This window comes from Hippoglossus stenolepis, chromosome 6 (assembly GCF_022539355.2).
Source record: "Hippoglossus stenolepis isolate QCI-W04-F060 chromosome 6, HSTE1.2, whole genome shotgun sequence".
Lineage (NCBI taxonomy): Eukaryota > Metazoa > Chordata > Actinopteri > Pleuronectiformes > Pleuronectidae > Hippoglossus > Hippoglossus stenolepis.
Window position 1 is genome coordinate 19202048 of NC_061488.1, and position 22318 is coordinate 19224365.

The window sequence follows — 22318 nt, forward strand, 5'->3', positions numbered from 1 at the left end:
GCTGGTCAGGGGCAGAATGAGTCATCGGACAGTTTCACCAGCATACCTCATGTCTGAGTCTGGTCATTTATGCAAACAGTGAGCACAGAAACAAGTGGGATACAATGTGATTCCACAGCTCCTACACTGTCAGGGGGTAGAACCATTAGAGACGAGACATCCAGCTCACCAGCAGTGGCAACTCTTAAAACAACAATTTTATGTTGGTGTTTTCATTCTGTATGAGCACAAATTGTGTTATTTTATGTGCTACCTCTGAGTTGTGACTAAGGGATCTGCACTCACTCACTGCACTTTATCCTGATCTCCAGCAGAGGGTGTTTGTGTGTCACAGAGTAATCAGCATCTCACAGATACTGTTTAAGTAGCCTCTGTGTATTGTGGTTCCCTCGACTACCACCAGGGGGCTTAATGGAATTAAAAATGGTTTCATTAGGGCCCCAGCACCTATGGGGGGGAGGCCCTATTGAACTTGAAAGGATTGTTTCCTTTGGGGGCTTTTTCAGAGCCTAGACATGCTCAAATCCTCACCAAAGTTTGCAGGAAATTCAAAGCCCAAAAACAATTTTGTATTCTGGAGTAATTTGAAATGGGCGTGGCAAAATGACCCAACAGCACCATCTAAGGAAAAGCCCCTAAGTTAGCTTTCACCGATCTTCGTGAAAATCTGTACACATGTGTATCATGACCAGACGCACAAAAAAGTCTCAAGATGTATTGTGTAAAAGGCAACAGGAAGTCGACCATTTTGGATTTAGTGGTCATTTTGGCCATTTTCCACATTTTTACTTTGACGAACTTGTCCCAGGGTTAGGGTTATCAGATCAACTTCAAATTCTGTGAATGTCATCTCAACAAGATGGAGATATAAACTACCTCGAATTTTGCGTTTGTCACACGGTGTGACCGTGGCGTGGCGTCAAAGTTGATCACACACCATCAAAACACAAGGTTGTGTATCTCGGACATACATGGTCCAATCTACTCCAAACTAGACAATCTACTCCTAAAGTGCAGCCCCGGCACCACGATTGGCCGACATGTACAAAAATCGGTAGGGACGTGTCTTTTCATAACAAACAAAAAACTCACTTGGATTGATATGCTACACCAAACAGGAAGTTGGCCATTTTGAAATAAGTGGCCATTTTTGACCATTTACATGTGTTGTATTTTGACGAAATCCTCCTAGAACTTTCATCAGATCAACTATAAATTCTGTGAGTGTCATATCAACAACATTGAGACTACCTTGATTGTTTTAGTGTACGTCACACGGTGTGACCGTGGCGTGGCCTCAAATTCTGATGATTCGCCAAAAAAGAGGGATTTGTGATAACTCCTTTCTGCAGTGTCCAATCAGATTCAAAACTCTTTTACATAATCACAGTCCCGCCCTGATGAGATCCATATGTCAATATTGACTTATTGTCACAGCGACAGAAAGTGACATATACTTTGATGCACTGGTTCTGGCTGCTTTACAATGTACAGCTCAAATGAGGTCAGACAAGCTATAAGAACATGGTCAGAATTGTGACATTTCCTCAAACTGTATAAACATTGAGGTGCGGCGAAGGTTCATTCTTCGCCAAAGGAGACGATGTTGTCATAACTCCAGTGTGCATTGTCCTATCGCCACCAAAATTCTGTCTCATGATCAGAGTCCAAGCCTGAACAGCTCTATGTGTCAACATTAACTCAGGGTCATAGCGCCACCTACTGATTCGCCATGAAACAGGAAGTACTTTGTAAATCCACTCTGCATTATCCAACCGGCACCCAAATTCTGACCTATGGTCACAATCCTGACCTGAACAGCTCCATATATTAATATTAATGCAGGGTCATAGCTCCACCTACTGATCAGTGTGAAAATGAAGTTGTTGTAACACCGCTGTACATTGTGCAATTGACCCAAAATTGCTCACGCTACATCAGAGCCCCTACTTGAACAGATCTATTAGTCTGTATGTAATAATAGTGATGGCGTCACCTACTGGCAACAGGAAGTAAGCTTTGTTTTACAACTATAATTCGATTTACATAAAATGTTCACAGTGTGATCTGCAATTGATAGCGTAGACGGTAATGCGCAGTTAGTAGGCAAGGATCGACGTCGCTTGACAGACACAGGAAGTGAAGCTTTTATCCTTCCCGCAGTGCGTAAAACGCATGCAACGCGGAGCCGTGTGCCCGGTCACCGATTTGCTCTCTCCACCAACTGCAACAGGTCCTGATTTGCTTGTGCTCGGGCCCATTCAGTGTTGCAACGCAGCCCTAGTTCAGTTTGCAGTTCAGTGACCTCACCTACTTTCTTGATTCTTGTTGTTCTGGGTTTGTACCCTCATGGTTGAATGCACTTATTGTAAGTAGCTTTGGATAAAAACGTCAGCTAAATGTAATGTAACAACATATACGATTTCTACTCTGGAACTAAGTCTATTCTCAGGTTCTCTGGTAGAGAGTTCCAGCGGCTAGTTTTGCTGTGATTTAAGACTTCCTTATAGCCTGAATTTATTTTTAAAAAACACAAAGCTGTATCATCATATTCTCTCATATTAAAGTCTGTTTTTAAATGTAGACATTAGTCAAAGGGGATTGACCCACTAAGGAAACAGATGACAAGGGGACAAAATTTAATAATTCAAATAAGGTGCAAGTACAAAGCAGCACAATAGGTGTGTTTCAAATCAGATGCTCTCACAGATGTTGCTGCAGTAAATTAAAAACCTCACAGTAAAAATAACATTAAAATAATTAAGTCTCATACAGTCTTTAAACCAATGTTTTAGCTATTCCGTTTGAATGACTATTATGGGGTGTTGTTGGTGATAAATCCTGTAATAAAGTAATTGAACCTGATGTTTTACACAGTTACTCAGGGATTAGTTATTAATTCGTAACTTTATATGTATATTTTATTCTGTTTTACAGTACCATTCTCAGTCAGTTCAGTGAATTCAGTCATTCATCATAGATGCATGTTCATGCTGAAGATGTAAATGTACTGATGCTCATCACTCAATTCTATATAAAGAACCAAGAACTGTTTACAGCATCTGCATTCACTCTCTTACTGTCGTGGATAAAATGGTCCCAGCGGTTCACAACATTTTAACATTCAACAATCTCCAACAGAGGATAACGTAATACGTTGGTAGTTACTGAGTATTAACCATTTGTATCCCTTATTGTAATCACAGTGAATTTCCCTGCTATCTACAAAATCATTATTTAAGTGGAAACTGTGAAGCTAATTCAAGGAAATATTGCAGGCTTGAAACACAGTGTGAAGGTAATTGTCTTGTCACTGCCATGTTGTCCTCTGTCATATGGAAAATACCTGTAATTTCCAAAAAGCTACACGTCACACAGGCAGTGGAAAGGTATCAAGTGACATTTCCTGGTTCCTACCTTGTCTTCATTAAGTATTAGGGTGTGTATTTATATGTTTCATTCAAACAGGTTTCTGGACAGGCTACACTTTACAGACCATGAGAAAGAGACTAATGCTCTTTCTATTCAATTCAATACAATTTTAATTGTATAGTGCCCAATCATAATATACATTATCTCAAGGCACTTTACATAGAAGGTCAAGACCTTAAAAACTATAGAGAAACCCAACAGTTTCCACAATGAGCAAACACTTTGGCAACTGTGGAGAGAAAAATGGGGAGGAGAGGGGAGAGAAGAGAATTAAAAAAAAGTATATACATGGATTAGTGGGTGACACGTCCTGAGAAAATATGTTTTCAGTTTATACAGAGAGGTTAAAAATAAAACAGGAAATGAGACAACAAACATAACTAGATATTTCCACTTTGTGACGCCCGTAGATTTCCATTTAGCTGCCATCTCTTTAAATTGGCTGACAGAGACCATTACATTATGGCTTGCAATGGAACATTTTACCATCATACCACACTAAATATTATCTCTGCTTATGCATACTATTTCTGCTTACGTAACTGCCAAAATGGCATTAGAGCCACAAATCTGAGACTGTGCTCGTCTTCACCCACCAAGACCTCAAAGAAGCCTTCAGCCTGTGTCTGGGTTTTGGCTTGGCCAGGAGGCCTTCAGCATGTGTCTGTGTCTTATCTCCTGGGATTTAACGATTCACTCAGTTCACACACATAGTTCTCACAACACATACCTGTAGTTCTTACGCACACCCTCACACACACACACACACACACAGTTCAACTCTTCACAGACACACATTTCTTCATTGCATCTGCATAAAAAGCATACGCCTGCAACTGTTTCTTTGTCATTCCCTCTGCAGAATGCTCGTCGCATGCTGTATGATTGTCTGACCTTCCTTGCAAGGAATAAAGTATACTTAAAAGACTATGATTCTCTAGTCTCTTTATTTCAGAAGTCTCACCAGGTCAAATTTCCATCACAGGCTGAACCAGTTTAAACATGTAAAATGAAAATTAACCATGAAACCAAAATAAAAACCAATTTTACACTGTAGTTAAGAATCTATTGATCCAAAAAGCTGTGGTGTTCTCAAAAGGTGGCTGGGAAATTTCCAATCTGACTGGTTTTCTGAATAGTTCTATTTCCTGGACTGCGACCAACCAGTCTCTCTGAAGATCCATTGCAGTGACTGCCAGTCTTTGGTATTTATGAATCTTTCAGGAAGTCAAGGGATGAAATAAAAGAGATGACAATAGGTGCTGCAGAGTCTTGAAGGAGCAACAATTTACCCAGAGCATATTGTTGCTGAGAGAAATTGGTTTATTCGCAGAGTTATTTATTCTGTTCCTTTTGAACAGTGAGACTCTGATCAATTCCTTTAAACAGTTCATTAAATAGTCCCACAACCACATGGACTGAAACAATCATGGGGGCTAACTCCTTAAAATATGACTCTGCAGTCTGTGTACACCTTGAAGAGAAAGGGGACTCCTTCAAGGAAGAAAGACTCAAAAATCTAAATCATGCATGGGGGAGGAAAGTAGATTAGACAAAGACATCATTGAGTTCATTCTGGTCTGGCTGGAAAAACCTTCCTTGACCAGGAAGATGAGTGCAGACATCATCAAGAAAACATGCAGTTGCATAAGACCAAGCTATTGTTTTGCTCACAGGGGCAGAGACAGTTCTCCACCAAGCCATATAAATACAGGTGAGGCTGTCCCAGTCACCATCATTGCTTGGACGGGATCTTCCAAAACCATGCTCCACTTCAGACTCAGCACCACACTGTGTGAGTACACATCTGACCGACAACTAGAAGAATAATGATGTGGGTTTTGTTTCTGCTGTTTCTTAAGAGGCTGGGAACTTTCTGATAGGAGTCGTATCTCCTGAGGGAACAGTTGATCCACACAAAAAAGCCTGATGGAAGGCCTCAGTGTCACGATATATTTCATACTTTCTGATATAATCAACATTTTGTCAAAAGCGTTTCCCATTGAAATGAATAAATGAATGTTCTTTTACAACTAAAACTACTGTATTCTGCTTTTTGATCTATTGTACAGGTATTCTTTTTTTTTTTTAAGTTTTCTTTGTGTGGGGCTGTTATGAGTTTATAATGGTGGTCTATGGGGGCAGGTTATGAAGGTTATTGGTATATAGCTTGCTACCAATTGGTCGTAAGCTGACTTCCCTTGTTGCCTTACTGCTTTTTGGGGAAGAAAATGTTTTCATCCATGTGCTTGTTGTTGTGCCAGGGTTGTAATTGTGTGTTTGGCACAAATGATTGGTGTGTTGCATTTTTCCTATTGTTTGTCTGGGAGCAGATTGTCTTTTTTTTTTATGAATCCAAACCTAATAATCTTGGAGATTTTAAGTAAGTCACTTTGTAACTTATGCTTGTGTTTTTTTTCTGAGACATTTTGACATTTTGACAATTTGTTTCTTTTCCAGTGCTGGCAACAATATGTTTGTTCCAGACAACAGGTAAACACATGAGAGACTATGTTCTAACACTATGTTCTAATTTATTTTCTTTATGTGCCTTGGACACATTTGAATTTGTACTTTCATATCTGTTATTTCAACAGTCTCCACAGAGACAGTCATCACCTGTGACGATGGCATTAATGTCCAACGCTTGAGCTGTGGTACGAATTTTCTATATCTTTGTGTCCACAATAAATATTACACTTGTTCTTGGAGGCCATAATAAACTGACTCAACTAGTGTCCAGGCATTGAAACATTTCAGATGGTGCACATTAACAGTGGCTATTTATCTGCAAAGTAACTAAGTGTCTATTACGAATGTCACCGACCCCAATTCTTTTTTTTTAATGCATACGTCATCAGGATAATAAAATGTCTTATAACCCCATATATTATAACCTTTACATGTTCTGCATGTTTTAACAAAATGTTTGAGAGACCATTTTTTACTTGAATAGATCATAGGTGACTATATTTTTATGAAAAGTGAGAGAGTATCAGCTCAGTCTGTGGACAATAAGCACAAACCAATCCCCCTGGTGTGTTAACAGACACCGGAGTGGTCCGTGTGGACGCAGCCCTGTACGGACGTTCAAACAGGGAGACCTGCAGTGCGGGCAGACCTCCGCCACAACTTGTCAATACAGGTTGTTCTCAAAATGGCACTGTGAATGTCATGAAGAATAGGTACTCATTACATTTACAACTGAATTATATAACTGAAAATATATTTATTTGTTCATCCTTATAAATGACTAAGTTTAAATCCCTATTCACGAATGAATGATCATGTTCAATAATTGTTTTCATTTTGTCAAATGTAGATGCGCTTTGGAATATAATTGTGTAACCAACTGCTTTTATAGGAGTTAAATAGGGAGGTACTGTAGGAATGAGGAAAGTGAACAATGTGTGTATCCACGGCCTAGGTCGGCTCATGTGGAAGTAATGGTGGGAGTGTACTTACACTTCAGCCCACAGAAGGAGGACTGAGTAATGGTATTAAAGTTGATGCACAATTGAGACAGTTCTGCTCTAATGAAGATTTCCCTCCCACATTATGGGCCTGATCTACAGAGATCCCAAATAAAGAGTGCTAAATTGCGGTGCATTAGGACCGAATGCCGCTTGTTTCAGGTGCGTTTTATGGTGATCTACTAAAAATAATTGTGCAAATGATAACAGGTGCAAACATGGTAGAGGCAGTAGAATTTAAACGAGTTTTTGCGTGCGTTACTAGATTCCGCCATGGAGCATTACGGGGAACAGAGTGACCGCAAGCTCAAAGTGAAATTTAGTGGCCATGGAATTGGAGGTGTTAGTGGAAGATTCAAACAAACATGTTGAGATGCCTCTGACCAATAGTGAGCAGCAGGTTCACTTTCTGTGGCACCGCAATTGTTTTCAGGCTTTGTAAATCACATTGCGTGTGCTTAATTAAAGTATTTGCATCTCCTCCTCCCATTATTTTACGCACTGAGGTAGAAACGCCAGATATTGAATGTTCATTAAGGCAAACGTACTAAATGGACAGCGCGTGTTATTCTGCACGCAATCCTCAGTACGCACCGTTAGTAGATCAGCTTGCATGTTTTTTTGTGGGTGAAATCATGTTTTCACACGTTTTTAATACGCGCAAACCTTTAGTAGATCAGACCCTATGTGTACTGTAAATGTGTGTGGATGCTGCTGGCAGTGAGTTAATGGTTCAGTGTCACTGTGAGCTGTGAAAAAGATCTTAAGTTCTTGGAAAGAATAGACCAATCGACACCATATCATAAGAATTATAGGTTTTACAAGACATTAGCAATGAATACTCGGAGAAATGAATGCAGCAGATTAAGAGGGAAGATGCACGCTGAGTGTTGGTAGAAATAAAGGCTGCGGCTGTGTCCCATTTCAGGGCACACATCCTTCTGAGGCTGCATTTGAAAGACGAAGGCGTCATAGCAGCATAACATGGCTGTACCATATCAAAGGCTCCTCAAAAATACGTCCTTCCATTCCTGAGCAGTGCAGGTTCCATCAATAGCTGTATCCCAATACAGGGGCCGACGCCTTTGGAAGACGAGGTCTAGCCTGCCCAAGAAGGAGGTGGTGTTCATGAATTTGGACACGATAGGAAGGTTTTAATGCCCCGTGGATACCACTTGCTGTGCGTTTGGTCTCGTTGTTTGCTGGCACCACTATCACTTTTTAAAAACGATTCTTCACCAATGCACGATTAATTCTGGGATAGGTTGGGCAGGGAAGGATCCACCCGCCTGAGCAGTATCTGTCGCCTCACACCTTCCTGTGCTTTTGCTTTGTGCTAAAAACATGCTCTTCTCCTAAAGGTGTGATGGCAAGAAGGTGTGTGAGATAAACACAAATTTGCTCCGTACCTCTGATCCCTGCTATGGAACCTACAAGTATCTGGAGACCAACTACACCTGTGTCCCAGCAAGTCAGTCACACATTTGCACAAAAACCTATCGCAACTCAAAGCTGTATATATTTTTGGAAGTGTGATGTCTGATGGGATTTGTGTTACTTTAACAGTTAGCGTTGTTGCATGTGAGGGGTCTTCGACACATTTGTTCTGTGGTAAGTTTAAAACCAGTTTTCTATTTTGCATTCATGATGGTCAATGGATGAGCTATATTGAAATTACTTGCACTACTTTTTTCTTCTCTACTTTCTTTGTGTCAGATGGAGGGCAGGTTATATTTGTGATAGGAGCTGACTACGGACGCCATGACCAGACTACCTGCTCCTATAAACGGATTGCATCTCAACTTAGGAATGTTGAATGCTCCGGGCCCACGAGCAACGTGGCTGACAGGTACAGTTGTTCAGCTTTTACTAAATACAGTATAATAATTTGCAGATGGAGAGGCTTTGATAACAGATATGAAAATCCATCTCCTCCAAAACACATCTGTTCCTCTGCATCCACAGCTGCAATGGGAAAAACAGCTGTACTTTCCATGCAAGCAACAGCGTGCTTGGAGACACATGTGAAGGCACTTACAAGTACCTGGAGGTGGCTTACCTGTGTGAATGTAAGTCGCTGTGTGTCTGGAGAGAATCTATAATGCGACATTTGCAAAGGAAAAAACTGCGCGGTGGGAAAAGACCTTTAATAGCTAAATGATTGTTCTTAATTGAATTTTGTTTTCTTTTGCAGATCCCTTGTACAACTCCTGACAAGTTAACATATTGAAATTACATCACAATAAACATTTGCAGAATAAAATAAATGTGCCACCGTCTGATTTTGTCCACTGGCCTGAGAAAAATACTTGCATCACCCAGTTCCTTCCAGATGAGTATACTAGAATACCAATATGGAATATTTAGGCCCATACAGGATGTTAGGAAGTTATTTCAAAACATTGATTTATTTTGTTGTACAGCACTTTGGTCAACTCTGGTTGTTTTTTTAAATGTGCTTTATAAATAAACTTGACACAGACACTACATGAAGCCCTGAACAAGATAAAATCATAACTAGTCTTCCTTTAAGTGGGATGCAAAAAATTCTTCGATCAGCAGCTAAAAATCTGCTGCACAGGAAGCGAGGAGTTTATCACTCATTGGAAGAAGTGTGTGGTTACAATGTAACAAAGAAAAAGCTAAAATCCCACTCGGTATACAGCACATTGCTCCTCCAAGGACTAACAATCCTAAATACAGTACGTTGTTTACAGCAAGATCCATTATATCCTGAGTAATTGACAAAAAAGCCCTGTCGTGCAATGTGAAGGAAAGTGATTATACATTCCTGGATCGGCACCAACGATTTAATGGATTCTGTGCTGGCCCGAGTGCAGATGGATCCAGCTGTTTATGCCTAATCCTGCTGACAGAACACATTTGAAATACTGTAGAATGAGTGAAAACAGAAGTATTTAAGAGTTTATTTAGCCAGACATTAACTGCTGCTGCTTAAAGGGGAAATACCAGGTGTTGATGAATAGATGTAAACAACTTTTAGTAATGTGAATATCAATGTTGGGTCGTCAGTTTGTAAATAATACAAAAATAAGAGTATTTCGAAAATGTCATACTGATCAAGCGGTAGTGGCAAAAGGACTTTCTTTAATTATAATAGCATACGGTTCAAAAAGATGCACATTTATCATACATGTGATGATTACAGGATGCTGTTCGCTGAGCTCCCTGAAGTAAAAGCATGTAGGGTGAATTCAGGTAATGTGGGGAACCTACTCTTCAGTTTGATTATTTCCTGTTCCTACAGTCTATGGTTCCAACAAAATCTAATCAGGACTTTAACTATAGGTTGGAATTGCATGACAAGGTCAGTGACATAAGATTCTGACAAGATTAACGTTTAAGGATATAAATGTGTCATAAACAAGACGATCTTCCTAATTGCTATCAAATTATGTTTGTGACGTATTCAGGCAACAAAATATGCATTGAGTTTTTAAGAAACATTTTTTTGTTGTCCCACCTGATCAATCATGTTTGATCAGGTGGGACAGCATGCTTTGTGTAATCTGGGACAGTCATTGGAAGTTCTTTAAATGGAAGACATATATATTTAGGAACTTCCCAAAGTAAAAAGAAAAGATAAACTAAAGAGATGTAGCATATGATCTGCAGTTGTCAGACAGGAGTAAATGGAAACTACAGCCTGTCCCTGTCCGTTTAAACTGATTGTTTACTAACTAGCACATAATCAGTTTGCTCTCTGGCACAGATTTGATCCATAAAACAGAGTCTGTCCTGTGGTCTGCAGCCATTGGTTTCACCAAACATGTGGAGAAGACAACAGAGTGATGGATGAGTCTCTCACCTGCAAGGACTTTGTTCCCAAGTAGCCCCAGTAGAATGGTGAATTACTGAATGAATAATCTCTTATTTATTTCTTGCTGTTGATTGAATTTTAATTGATTTGATTAAAAATGTAACACACCTTTAACAGAATGTTTTCAATTTAATAGTTTATTTATTTAGGCTTGGGTTCTTTAAGAAAAAAAATAATATATAATATACATATTATATATACATTAAGCTTTCAGTCCCTTTTCTCATAATGCTTTAAAAAAAATGATTATCTCAGATTATCAGATTCAGGCAGAATAGTCTTTTTTTGGCACAAAGAACAATAATAGCTGCGTCATGTCTCCTCTGAGTATGATATCTCCAATCTTTCTTCTGGTGTGGTTAGAGAAGATTACCCAAATTCACCCTACATTTTGTTCATGTTTTAAATGTCCTACGATGAAATCAATGAAGCCATTATTAGCAAAACTATTGACAAATGTCTAATCAGATTTGTGAATGTGTAAAAGAATCTCCAAATGCTTACTTTTATTAAATGTGTTCATGGATCTACAAATCTGTAAACAGATTTCAAAATGTGTAATAACAATCTTTAAATCTGTGTGTGTGTATAATTGGATTTGCAAATATGTACAAAATCCATGTGTGCGTTACTGGATTTGTACATGCAAATATATGCAAATACGTATTCAGAATCAATGTGTTTAATCGGAAGAAAATACCCTCAAATATGTATTCAGACTTGCAAGTGTATTTAAATCTGAAGACAGATCTGTAAACGCATACATGGAGATTAACGGCTACCGCCACCTAGTGGTATGAAGGCTGCAGCTCCAGAAAACACAGAAATATTTCAACACATATTTGCAGATCTGCCACAGCAGAAGTGTAGCAGAAGTCAGGTGTAAAAAAAAAAAAATCATTGAGAATTGAGAGGCCGCCTGAGCAGCAACTGATGACTTGTCTGTATTTTCAGCCCTTGATGCAAAATACTCAGCCATTAATCTCTATGTATGTGTTTACAGATATTAATACATTTGCAAATCCCAATACTTATTTGAAGATATTTTCTTGACACATTTTCAAATCCGATTACACACACGAATTCTGAATACGTATTAGCAGATATTTATTTTCAAACGTCCAAATCCGATAAAACACATGGAGTTTGAATACATATTTGCAGATTTTCTTTGTAGATATTTGCAAATCCGATACACACACATTTTAAATACAGACATCGCAGGTTGTCCACAGCACGACTACCAAACGATGGTCAAATTGCTGATGTCGTTGGAGGAGAGGTCGGTCTTCGACGGGTAGACGACCTTCAGGTTCCCGTCTTGGTCGACGGTTCGGACCTGCTGGACGATCAGTTCGCTGGAGGCCTCGACGCTGGGCAGCGGCTCGGGCGGGCCTTCCCCTTCCGCGTCTGACCCCGCCTCCTCCCGATGCTCCGCTGTGAACTTGTTCAACTCTGCCATTTTCTGAGATGAAACAGAAAACAGCCTTTAAACGCCTGTGTGTGGTTTGGGGTTTCTTGCCTCTATGAGATAACAGTGTAACAGTAAGTGGCTTTGTGTCCTGGATACACTGCATTTCATGTCTGAGATTTAGGTCCAAAATAAACACAGAGCATCGAATGAACACAGGCGGAGGAGGGAGGAAGTGGCCAAAAAACCACAACACACGTCCCAAACCCACTCCAGTGTGAACACACTCCACTCCCAAAGCTGTGCCCCTTCATTTCAATTAAGCATTTAGGACAAAAATGCATTGTAGTGTGAGCAGTACTGCAGTTCTCGAACACTGTACTGCTTATAAGGGAGCGTATGGGAGGGACTCAGGCCTTCTCATCAGTTTAATCTAAATCTTCAGTGTGGAAAAGCCACAGTGTTTTCAGTGTCATTAGTGACACTGAAAACACATTATGAGCTCTTTGATGACCTCTACCTGCAGCAGGGTATCAACATCTAAATATCAGTCCTTTTCATAAGCTTCTTTCCATTTTCTTAAAATTAGGTGTGAGGCCCTGTTCAGACCTGGTAAAAACATCCGTCCTGAGAAATCCAATCACAAGTTGACAGCATTGAAGGGATAGTTCACCGAAAAATGGAAATTCACTCATTATCCAATTACTAGAATGCCGATGGAGGGGTGGGTTAAGGGTTTGCACTTAGTGATGACCACTTGTGATTGGATCACTCAGTCAGGACTGGATGTTAGTCCAAGGTCTGAGTCTCACTTCCACACTATGTACCCATGCTGTCAAAGATGCCGCTTGCCTTTGTCCCAAGTTGCACCAAGGAGTTTATGTCAAACTCAGTCTTTAATGACAGAAAAAAAAAAAAAAAGGAGAGGAAGGAGAGAAGGAGAAAAGGAGAAGCTTACTATGATCAGAGCGTCCATAATGTCTTTACAGGTCTGCAGGCTGGTTGAACTGGTCACTTCCAAAAACAACTCTTTGGTAGTCTTCTTGATCTGTAAAGCACAATCACATGATCATGTTGTTAATCCTATGATATAATGAAAAGAGACAGGTTTTGGGCAACAGTACAAATGTGTGGCTAGCATATGTATATGATAACATATGATTAAACATGAAACCCTTTGTAAGAGGAAGAAAACACACACACCTTGGTGTTCTCACTGTTGGTAATAGGTGGGAATGAGATCACAAGTCCCTCTGCGTCAACTAGGCAGGGATAGAATGCTTTTCCTTGCAAAAGCTGCAGGTATCTGTAAAAAATGAGATGAGAGACTAGCTGACAGGGACAACAGTATGAAAAGAGATGCTCTCCAGCTCTGACAGGGCTGGAAGCACACAGTTAAGATTCTTTGATTTTGCAGGTTTCATTTAAGCCGTTTTCGGACATGTCCTGAGGAGGATTTCCAGAGAATTGGGTCTGGACACTTTCTCCGCAGTTTACTTTTCACTTATGCACAACACAGCGGGAGATTTCTGCTCAGACGCGTTCACAACAGAAAATACCTGTTGGGACGGAGGGCTAGGGCCAAGGGGGGGGGGGGGGGCTTTGTAGCCTATGAAACGGAGATTTTTCCAACCCTCACTTCAAATCTAGTGGTATGGAAATCTCCCAGAATGCCTTGTGAATCACCAGCAAGCTGGGAGACAGACCCACAAATGTAGTATTTTCTCCATTAATAAGGATTTAAAATTACGATACTGATTGTAATATATTAGTTTGATATCATTTCAATGTATTATGGTCTTTTTTTCCCACAACAACCTCCGGACCGCGATCGCCCTAGCGTTAGCATGCTAGCGATCTTTTTTTGCACGATAATCCTGTATTTTAACATAATTTCATATTGCAGATATACCTTCTGGATAAATACGTTTGATTAAAAAGGTTGTGATTCCTTACAATGTGTTTAGGTCATTGGGTTTGTAACTACTGCTTAGGAAACAGTGGTGAACAGAATCAGACTAAAGCTGTGGTTCGATATACTTCTACTGCCTTCATGTGCTCAAACAAAAACAGCTGTTATACAGACGACATGACAGTTTTATTTTGAAAATGAGAGTATCTATAAGGTTTTAACTGAAGAACTAACTTGTGGAGGCCAGTAACATTCTGTCGTTTCTTCTGCTTCCTCAGTTCGTCGGCCTCTAGGTGAAGGTGTCTCATCAACTCGACCGCCGTCATCTCCTTCCGGCCCAGTGACACAATCTATAGGACATTATGTTCTTGAGTGACAATCACAATACACTACATTGCAACTTAAACATAGGAACCAGCAGACATTCAAATTCTTTGTTTATTTGAATTGATTTTAGCAAAGGAGATATATTTTACTGTCTGTATGGCCTCAAAACTGATTACTTAAAATAATGAACCAGTATTTCTGCATCTGCATACCTTTAGCTGGGTGGGGGGTTTGACGTCATACGTCAGTGGGCCTTTGAGAAGCTGCACATCATGAGTTGCAATGGTTGCCGTGGTCCTTTTACCACACAAATCGTCGTGAAGCTTGGTCTAGAAAAACAACAGGGAAATCTTTTTGGTTATTATCAACACGGCCTGTTCTCTGCCACTGTGTGAAGGTCTTGATCTTACCTGAGCCACGAGGAACCGTTTGAGAGAATTCCCAGCCTTTAGGTTCATGCCTCGGACCACGCAGCACACCAAGTAGGGCCGAACATCCTTCACTTCCGCCATCACTTTGACCGTGAGCGCTGTGGGCGCGTCCGAAACATGGAGAACCCTCACCACCATCTTGTTCAGCTCTTCCACCTCATCAGGTTCGTCTGCCGCCTTGTCCTTCTTCTTCCTCTGCTGCCTTTTCTTTTTGTCTGCGTTGCGTCCGCCCTCCGCATCACCTCCATCCTCTCCCTGTCTCCCTTTTCCTTTTCCTCTGAGGTAGTCGAGGATCGACTTGGTCTGGCAACCGTTGACCATCTTTTCGAGGCGTTTGTCGTTCAGCTTGTTGCCTTTGAAGTTGATCTCCTTCAGCTTGGGGCAGTCGCTCAGATCAGACGGGATTTCCTTCAGCTTGTTGCCAGAGAGATCCAGAACCTGGGAAGACAGGAAAGAAGAGGACAAGACCTAATGAGTTCAGCACCATGTGAGGGAACACAACGACACACCAGAGAATATTGCTTTAAAGGGTGCCTGGGGGCCTACACAATTGTTGTTGCTGTGAAGAAAAGTAAGCTATTCTTTGAGGCTATAAAATAAAAAGAAACTGTATTTTCCCTTCGTAAATCAAACAAACAAGGTTGCTCTCCTCTGAGAGGGCCAGTAGGTGATGCACACACATGCACAAACACACCTTCCCGTTTTGTTTTTTGTATCTTATTAGTGATTTAAACACTTTCTTAATCCAGTATTAAAACCCACCCCTCCCAGGTCTGAATGAATGTTGGGATTTTGAATAAAAGGTGACAGCCCTATCGGGGCCTCCTCCCAGATTGCCTTCCAGTCTCTCGTGTGGGGGTTACCCACCAAACTGTGTTTAAAGATCTGACACTTGAGGGGATACATTGTATATTACCACATGTTAATCATCGTCAGCTACAATGAAAGCTATTCAACAAAACAAGAGACAGCTCCTCTTAAATTCGGCGTCACATTGATGCACCCAGGAAAGTGTGGGGCGGGTTCTCTTCGGCCCACCTTCAGAGCAGACAGCTTGTGAACATCTCCGCTCAGCTCCTCGATGGCGTTGTCGGAGGCCACCAGGGAGCTGAGGAGGTCCAGCCGCTCCGAGTAGAGGTCCGCGGGGAAGCGGGTGATGCGGTTCTTGGAGACGTTGATGGTGGAGAGCTTGGTGCAGCGGCTCAGGCCGTCGGGCAGGACCTCCAGGCTGTTGCAGCTCACGTTGAGGGTGTTCAGCTCGCTCAGCTGGGTGATGCCCTCCGGCAGAACCTGCAGGTTGTTCACCGACAGGTCCAGGACCTTCAGGGACCCCAGGAGGCTGATGACTTCCGGGAAGGAGGCGAGCTTGTTCCTGCACAGGATGAGGCTCTGGAGGTTGGTCAGCCGCCGGATGTCCTCGTGGATCTCTGTCAAACTCGGACACTGGCTCACCTCGAGGTAGTTGAGCAGGGTGAGGGAGTAGATGGACGAGGTGAGTCCGCCATGAGAGGAGATCCTGGTGTCCACACCAGCACCCTGTAAAACCAGCTCACGCCTCCTTTCTGTCGCAGCTTTCTCTATCTCTGGCCAAGTCTCCATGTCATCCATGCTGCCTCACTCCACTGACTGTGGTGAACACTATGGACCACATGACTTCCGCTTTTCCTTTTCAAAATACAATATTATTCCTCCTGCCCATACGGCTTTGTGGAAATAAATGGTGCCCGTCTGTCTCAAAATAACCATGATCATCAGTAGGTGTGATGAGAATGACTAGCACCCAGAGAATCATTCAATTACAGCATTATTGTCTCTTACTGAAAGTCCCTTTGTAACTTTACTTTTAGTATATTCTAATATTTAGATGAATTATTCTATATTTTAGTTTTTAGAGTGATGAAATCAATACTGTAGAATGAAACATATATTGAAAGGAAAATTAAAGGGTAAATTGTTTATTTACAAATGTGTGTATACAAACATTGCAACAAAATATCAAGCTAAAGTGACAGTGCAGTTAAATAAACATCATGGAGATAAATAAATATGAATTAGAAGAAAATAAAAGGTTATGTTAAAATGATATTCAACATAAATATAGAGGAGAGAAAATAAAATAAAACAAGACTAAACAGTTTATTGTTGCTCATTGAAAAGTTGTACATTTGTTTTGTTACTTTTTACTTCGTAAGGCTTGTTCGTTAAATTCATATTGAAATCCTGTGCAATTAGAGTATTGTTTGCCCTTCTGCATTCCTGGTTGTGGAATTTACCATACAGAGACAATGACTTTAGAATGAAGTCTATGACACAATCTGCGAGTAAACTAAAGGGATTTGAAAGCACCGTTACACGTTGTAGCTTTATTTTGCTAACTAGTTTTTACTTCCTGTGCCATCATCGCCTGATTGGACGTTTAGGTGCAAATGACTCAGAGGAACAGGAAGAAGTAGTAAAAACGTGTCAGACAACGTAAACTGAATGTTTATCTATATCAACACCGCGGTAAAGTGTAGTCACAGGCAAAATCAACCGGAGGTTTGAGTACGTTTGAAGAAAAATAAGCAATTATGTCCAAAAACCATAAATACAACTACATCACCCACAACCCCCTGCGACAGCTGGAACTCCCTCCACTGCGCATGTCCGCAGGAGTTGTTGTCAGCGGTGGTTATGGAGATGAGACGGGTCCACGAGCTGTCAACTGGTCGGTGATGTTCGGGGGCAGATTTCTGTAAAAATACACGCAAGGACGCGTCTTTCTAGTCCAAACTGCTCATCGGCACCAGGTAGGACGTGGTTCGTGAGAGTTCTCAGGACGTTTACTGGATTGGGTTAAAAACAGCTGATAAAGACAGCTACTGTCAGACTAGCTATGATCGCAGTAGTGAAGTGTTAGCAGCGTTTAGCTAATGTCCGCTCAACACGCTCATGTAAACAAGGATGAAGTCTTTGTTTTATTAAAGGAGCTGGTGTTTGTCACATTTATGGACAGTTTATATTCTCTACAGAGAACTGTTGCTATATTGCTGTTGATGACAACTCTTCTGTGACTGAATTATTGTTATTGTTTTATTACCCAGCTCCGTCACTTTACTTTGAGAAACATACAAGTGTTTTCACTCAGAAAATACACATTTCTTAAGTGTTGAACACAAGTTTAAAACTGACTCTGTAATCTGCAGACATTCATGAAAATATGGACGTTCCTACACGCTGAGAATTGCATCTCAGCGTCATCGTTGTATTCAAGGCTGTGACTAATTGAATTTCCCTGCATTTTCAGATATTAACTATCATATATGAAAAAAAACACATTTCTTGTTTGTTGCTTCTGTCGGTGTCCATCAGAGAGAGATGCCAGGGAAGATACGATTCATTGTGGTCAACTCTTCAAGTCATGAGGGCAACTTCACTGCCAAGGAGCTCATGGTCCATGCACCCACAGCCACTGGCTGGAGATCCCGCAGGTAATAAAAGGAGTTTTTATGAAATGCAATTTTCTTAGATTGCTCCTGAATAAAGAAAATGACTAAAAAGTGTTCCTTCCTCTTCAAGAAACTCAACATTATGTGAATCAAATATTCTGCAGGCTGTGCTCTTACCCTCAACACGTCACTCTCCAGCTGGTGGAGAGAAGTCGGGTGAGGAAGCTGCAGCTTCTCGCCCACCAGTACCTGATCCCAGCTAAGGTGGAGTTCCACATTGGAGACTCCCTCCCTGAAACCAGCTCTCCAGGGCAGCTTCGCAGACTCGGGTGGGACCGCAGACTGAGTCATGCTCAGTTTTCTCTCTTATCCTCCTGTATATTTTTTTATTTAAATTTTTAAGTGTGAGGCTCGATAGTTGAGGGGATTGGAATTTTGCAGTTGTCGTAGTTCAAATGACCAGTGTAGTCTGCTGTCTTTTTTTTTCTGGAAATGTAGCACTGCATTTTAGTTTTGTAAACTGTACCACAGCACATTAGTTGAACTGAAAGCAACACTGTGCTCTCACCACAGGTATGTGCCTCTGTCAGACAATGAGAAGACGGGCTTCATAGCTCGGGAGCTGAAGTCGGTCTACGTTGACGCCATTGGAACATACCTGAGAATAACCTTTCATAAGAACCACGTCAACAGCAACAATCAACACAATCAGGTACTGTGTCAAACTGTAGCAATGAACCTACACCACAGTTTCACTGCCTGTAACTCAAGCTTGGAACAGAAGATTGATGCAAACTGCACAGCTCGGATTATTGTGGGTTGTGAAAAAGGAAATAACCTGTTTTGGTGTTACGTTCCATAACTTACTTGGTTGAATTGAAAGATAGAATGAGACAGATTTCTCCATTTCTATATGAGACAGTGGATATGAAACTGCTGTAAAAGTGGCTGATAGTTACAGTATACTAATTACTGCTTTATTAGATGCTCATGAGAATGAATTTCCTGAAGCCATATTGCCAAACTTCACAAGTTGTATTTTCAACAGGGCTGAAATAATGAGTCATAATCATTTAGTTTATTGACAGAAAAACTGAAAATCTATTGATTCCTGTTTTGATAATCATTAAAATGTCCTTTATTAAATATTAACTCGTTTGCAGCTTGTTCAAAATGCTGTTGCTCGTATTCTAACTAAAACAAACCGTAGGTCTCATATCACCCCAATCCTTGCGTCCCTTCACTGGTTGCCAGTCAAATTCAGGATTGATTTTAAGATTCTTCAATAACTTTCAAAGCTCAACATGGGCTGGCTCCTACTTTCATTTCGCACAATGACTCCGTACAATCCCAGTCGCACCCTGAGATCGGCCAGCCTGTCCTTGTTAGCTGTCCCAAGGTCAAGGCTGGCTACTCAGGGTGACGGGGCTTTCTCTGTCAGGGCCCGAGGCTCTGGAACTCCCTGCCTGACGAGAATAGACTCGCCAACTCACTTCCGATCTTTAAATCACTGCTCAAAAGTTATTTTTTATAGGAAAGCTTTTTTAACATGCGATTTGTAATTCAGGCACTACTGTATTATTTTAACTCCTTTATCCCTTTTTATCTCACTTTTATTGCAACTACATTTGGTGTAGTTTCTTAAATAGGACATCTTCTGACTCTGCTGCCTATGAGAGTAGGTATTTAGTTTAGTGTAAAAAAAGGCATAGAGGTAATAATGTCTGATCTACTGAGCAAGCCCCATGGCTTTCATAGCCTCAGTGTACCCTCAGATACGGCTTCTCACGTTATTGCGATAAAAAGGCTGAAACACCTGATGACGCCAAGAGACAGCTGAAGATTATGATTTTCATTATAACAACCAGTCAGACAGAGTTCAAAAGTGATGTTCCTGATCCCTCTGACTACCAGATGTTTGCTGGTCGCAGTTTAAAAAAACCTAATGATTTCTTTCCTTTTCTTAATTTTATACCCTTGTAAACTCAATATCTTTATTTAGTTTTTTTCTTTGCTGCTTTCTCTGCTTTTTTTAGAGACTTACCTGTTTTAATCTGTAATCGTGGAACCCTAATTAATATTTTGTATGACTCCACTGTGAACCTCCCAGTACTCACACACTGATTTTTGATTTTCTCTGTTTTCTTCATCCACCTCACCAACATCTTGTTTATGATTTCAGGTTGCTTTGGTTGCCATTAATGTGCTGGGAGAGTCTTTGGATGGCAATGCTTTTAGCACAATTGTAAGTGAGCAAAAACACAACTCTCCTCACCTGTCAACCACCACCGAATGCACATCTGCACAGCAGCAGTAGGTGGCGCTGTTGCATTGTTTATTTTGGGAAATCTTGCTTTGTCATGTGTCACTCAGAAACTGCTGGATTGATGTTTCATCATCCTTTCACTGAGACCACAGCCCCTCAAATGTGCAAATCTGTATTACAGATTCTATATCATCCAGTTATTCTTCATAAAGCCTGGTTTTTAAGGATCTGTTTTTTCTGTGCTGCTGCATTTTTTCCCGTAATAATATAAATAACAATTTAGCTGGGGATGGACAAAATTGTATGAATACTTTTCTACTTTTTTGTCAATATAATTGACAACCCAATAACCCGGAATAATGTGAAATGTTAAATTCGTTAGAGAATTGTTGTTTCAGTGTAAGTGTAGATTAGATTGCGCTATAGAGAGGATGTATTGATGACGTTATATTCTTTAGATGTCTTTGGAGACACCTATATAAAGTAGGTGTAAACATGTATACACTATATGAATACATGTTTACCTGAATGGTGTGTGTATGTATGTGTGTGTGTGCGTGACTAGGAGTGTGTGTATATGTGTCAGGAATGTGGTAATGAGACAGAAAAGGAGGGCAGTATGTAATCACACAGGAGGCCTTTAGTTAGCCAGTGTAATCAGATAGTTCTGCAGACGGACAGGTCCGGGAGGAGAGAGAGCACCTTAAAACATACAGACACATAGACACACACACACACACACACTTATACACACAGAAATAGAGATACAGAAAGACAGGGACACACACTCGCACAGATTCCAGTGAACAAGCTGTGCTTTGTTGCCCCACTAATCCGACTCCGAGCACCTCCACCGGTGATCATGCATGGCGGTTCGGTTCCATCTCCTATATCTGCGTCATGGACGGAAGTTGTGTTCGTCCAGAGGAGGGACACTGTGTTGTGGATACAGAGAGCGTAAATATTTTAGCTTTAATGGGTAATTTCCCCCAATTTATGGAAAAAAGTACATGTGTCATGTCAGTAGGCCTCTGGGGGTGTATCTGGCCAAGCAAAATATGAAAGTGGTGGCAAGCAGAAGCTTTCTAGTTGACACAAAGATGCTGAAGCTATCGTCATGGCCTCCATTAACTCGACATCACACTGTTATTCTGATCTCTGGGAGTCAAAACCTTTTTTCATTTAATCCCCTTTTCTTTAACTTGTAAAGCCAGTCTTAAATGACGCTAATAAAATGCTAACTGATTTTTCTTTTGAGGTTACCTTTAGATTTTGGGGACATGGCAGTGTAATAAGCCTGTATCACAGCCGATGTTTTGAATAGACGAAGTAGGAAAAAGCCCAACTGCTAATATTCACATAAACAATTGCTCAATTCTGTTTAAGTGTCTATGTAATTCTTGACAGTGTGGCAGTGGACCAGTATACACATGAGCTAAATGGAATACAGCCATCACTGATTTTATTGTTTACACCAGTGCTTTTCTTAATGTCACAGATCAAAACTCCATCCAGTGAAATGCTCCTTCTCCCTCCCCCTTGCTCCCGCTCCAGCTATCATTCAAGAAGTGATTCACTGACCAATTAATTGATAGGAAACTCTCCACACATATTTTCTTTCATTGTTGCTTTTGGAAATTATTTTTTGGGAAATGTATGTTGCTGTTGGATCCTTTTTTAAAGCACTTTACAAACTTAAAAACAAAATTCCACTCTCCTCACTATTTGGACGGGTGACCAAGACTAACATCTCAAAACCTGGACCAATAAACCAGAACTATATGTATGAACATATAC

At 40.7% G+C, this 22318-nt stretch overlaps 3 protein-coding genes across 3 annotated transcripts in view; 2 read left to right on the forward strand and 1 right to left on the reverse strand.

The window, feature by feature from the left end:
• The first annotated feature begins 4947 nt into the window (after positions 1–4947).
• LOC118111014 (L-rhamnose-binding lectin SML) lies at positions 4948–9168 on the forward strand. The gene is made up of 9 exons (XM_035159242.1): positions 4948–5227; positions 5893–5925; positions 6030–6089; positions 6482–6617; positions 8267–8376; positions 8472–8516; positions 8622–8754; positions 8871–8974; positions 9100–9168. Exons 1-9 carry the CDS (start codon positions 4963–4965, stop codon positions 9117–9119), a joined length of 906 nt encoding a protein of 301 aa, XP_035015133.1. The 5' UTR covers positions 4948–4962; the 3' UTR covers positions 9120–9168.
• Positions 9169–9818: 650 nt separating this feature from the next.
• lrrc47 (leucine rich repeat containing 47) lies at positions 9819–16488 on the reverse strand. The gene is made up of 7 exons (XM_035159241.2): positions 15866–16488; positions 14807–15265; positions 14609–14725; positions 14304–14419; positions 13361–13463; positions 13116–13205; positions 9819–12211 (listed from the first exon to the last, which is right to left on the reverse strand). Exons 1-7 carry the CDS (start codon positions 16433–16435, stop codon positions 11987–11989), a joined length of 1680 nt encoding a protein of 559 aa, XP_035015132.1. The 5' UTR covers positions 16436–16488; the 3' UTR covers positions 9819–11986.
• Positions 16489–17458: 970 nt separating this feature from the next.
• The window catches only part of cep104 (centrosomal protein 104), a 35038-nt gene continuing 30178 nt past the window's right edge, over positions 17459–22318 (forward strand). The window contains exons 1-5 of the mRNA XM_035159778.2: positions 17459–17616; positions 18179–18297; positions 18420–18584; positions 18829–18967; positions 20438–20500. Of these exons, the coding sequence (XP_035015669.2) occupies positions 18185–18297; positions 18420–18584; positions 18829–18967; positions 20438–20500 (480 nt within the window). The 5' untranslated portion in view covers positions 17459–17616; positions 18179–18184. The remainder of the gene's footprint in view (positions 17617–18178; positions 18298–18419; positions 18585–18828; positions 18968–20437; positions 20501–22318) is intronic.

Excerpts from the sequence above, each read along its gene's own strand:
- LOC118111014 (XM_035159242.1), top strand. The coding sequence starts at position 4,963 with ATGGGGGAGGAAAGTAGATTAGACAAAGACATCATTGAGTTCATTCTG. Across the intron at positions 5,228-5,892 it reads CAGACTCAGCACCACACTGT|TGCTGGCAACAATATGTTTG; the intron begins GTGAGTACACAT and ends TTTCTTTTCCAG. Across the intron at positions 8,377-8,471 it reads CTACACCTGTGTCCCAGCAA|TTAGCGTTGTTGCATGTGAG; the intron begins GTCAGTCACACA and ends TTACTTTAACAG.
- lrrc47 (XM_035159241.2), bottom strand. The coding sequence starts at position 16,435 with ATGGATGACATGGAGACTTGGCCAGAGATAGAGAAAGCTGCGACAGAA. Across the intron at positions 14,726-14,806 it reads AACGGTTCCTCGTGGCTCAG|ACCAAGCTTCACGACGATTT; the intron begins GTAAGATCAAGA and ends TTGTTTTTCTAG. Across the intron at positions 12,212-13,115 it reads TTATGGACGCTCTGATCATA|AAAATGGCAGAGTTGAACAA; the intron begins GTAAGCTTCTCC and ends GTTTCATCTCAG.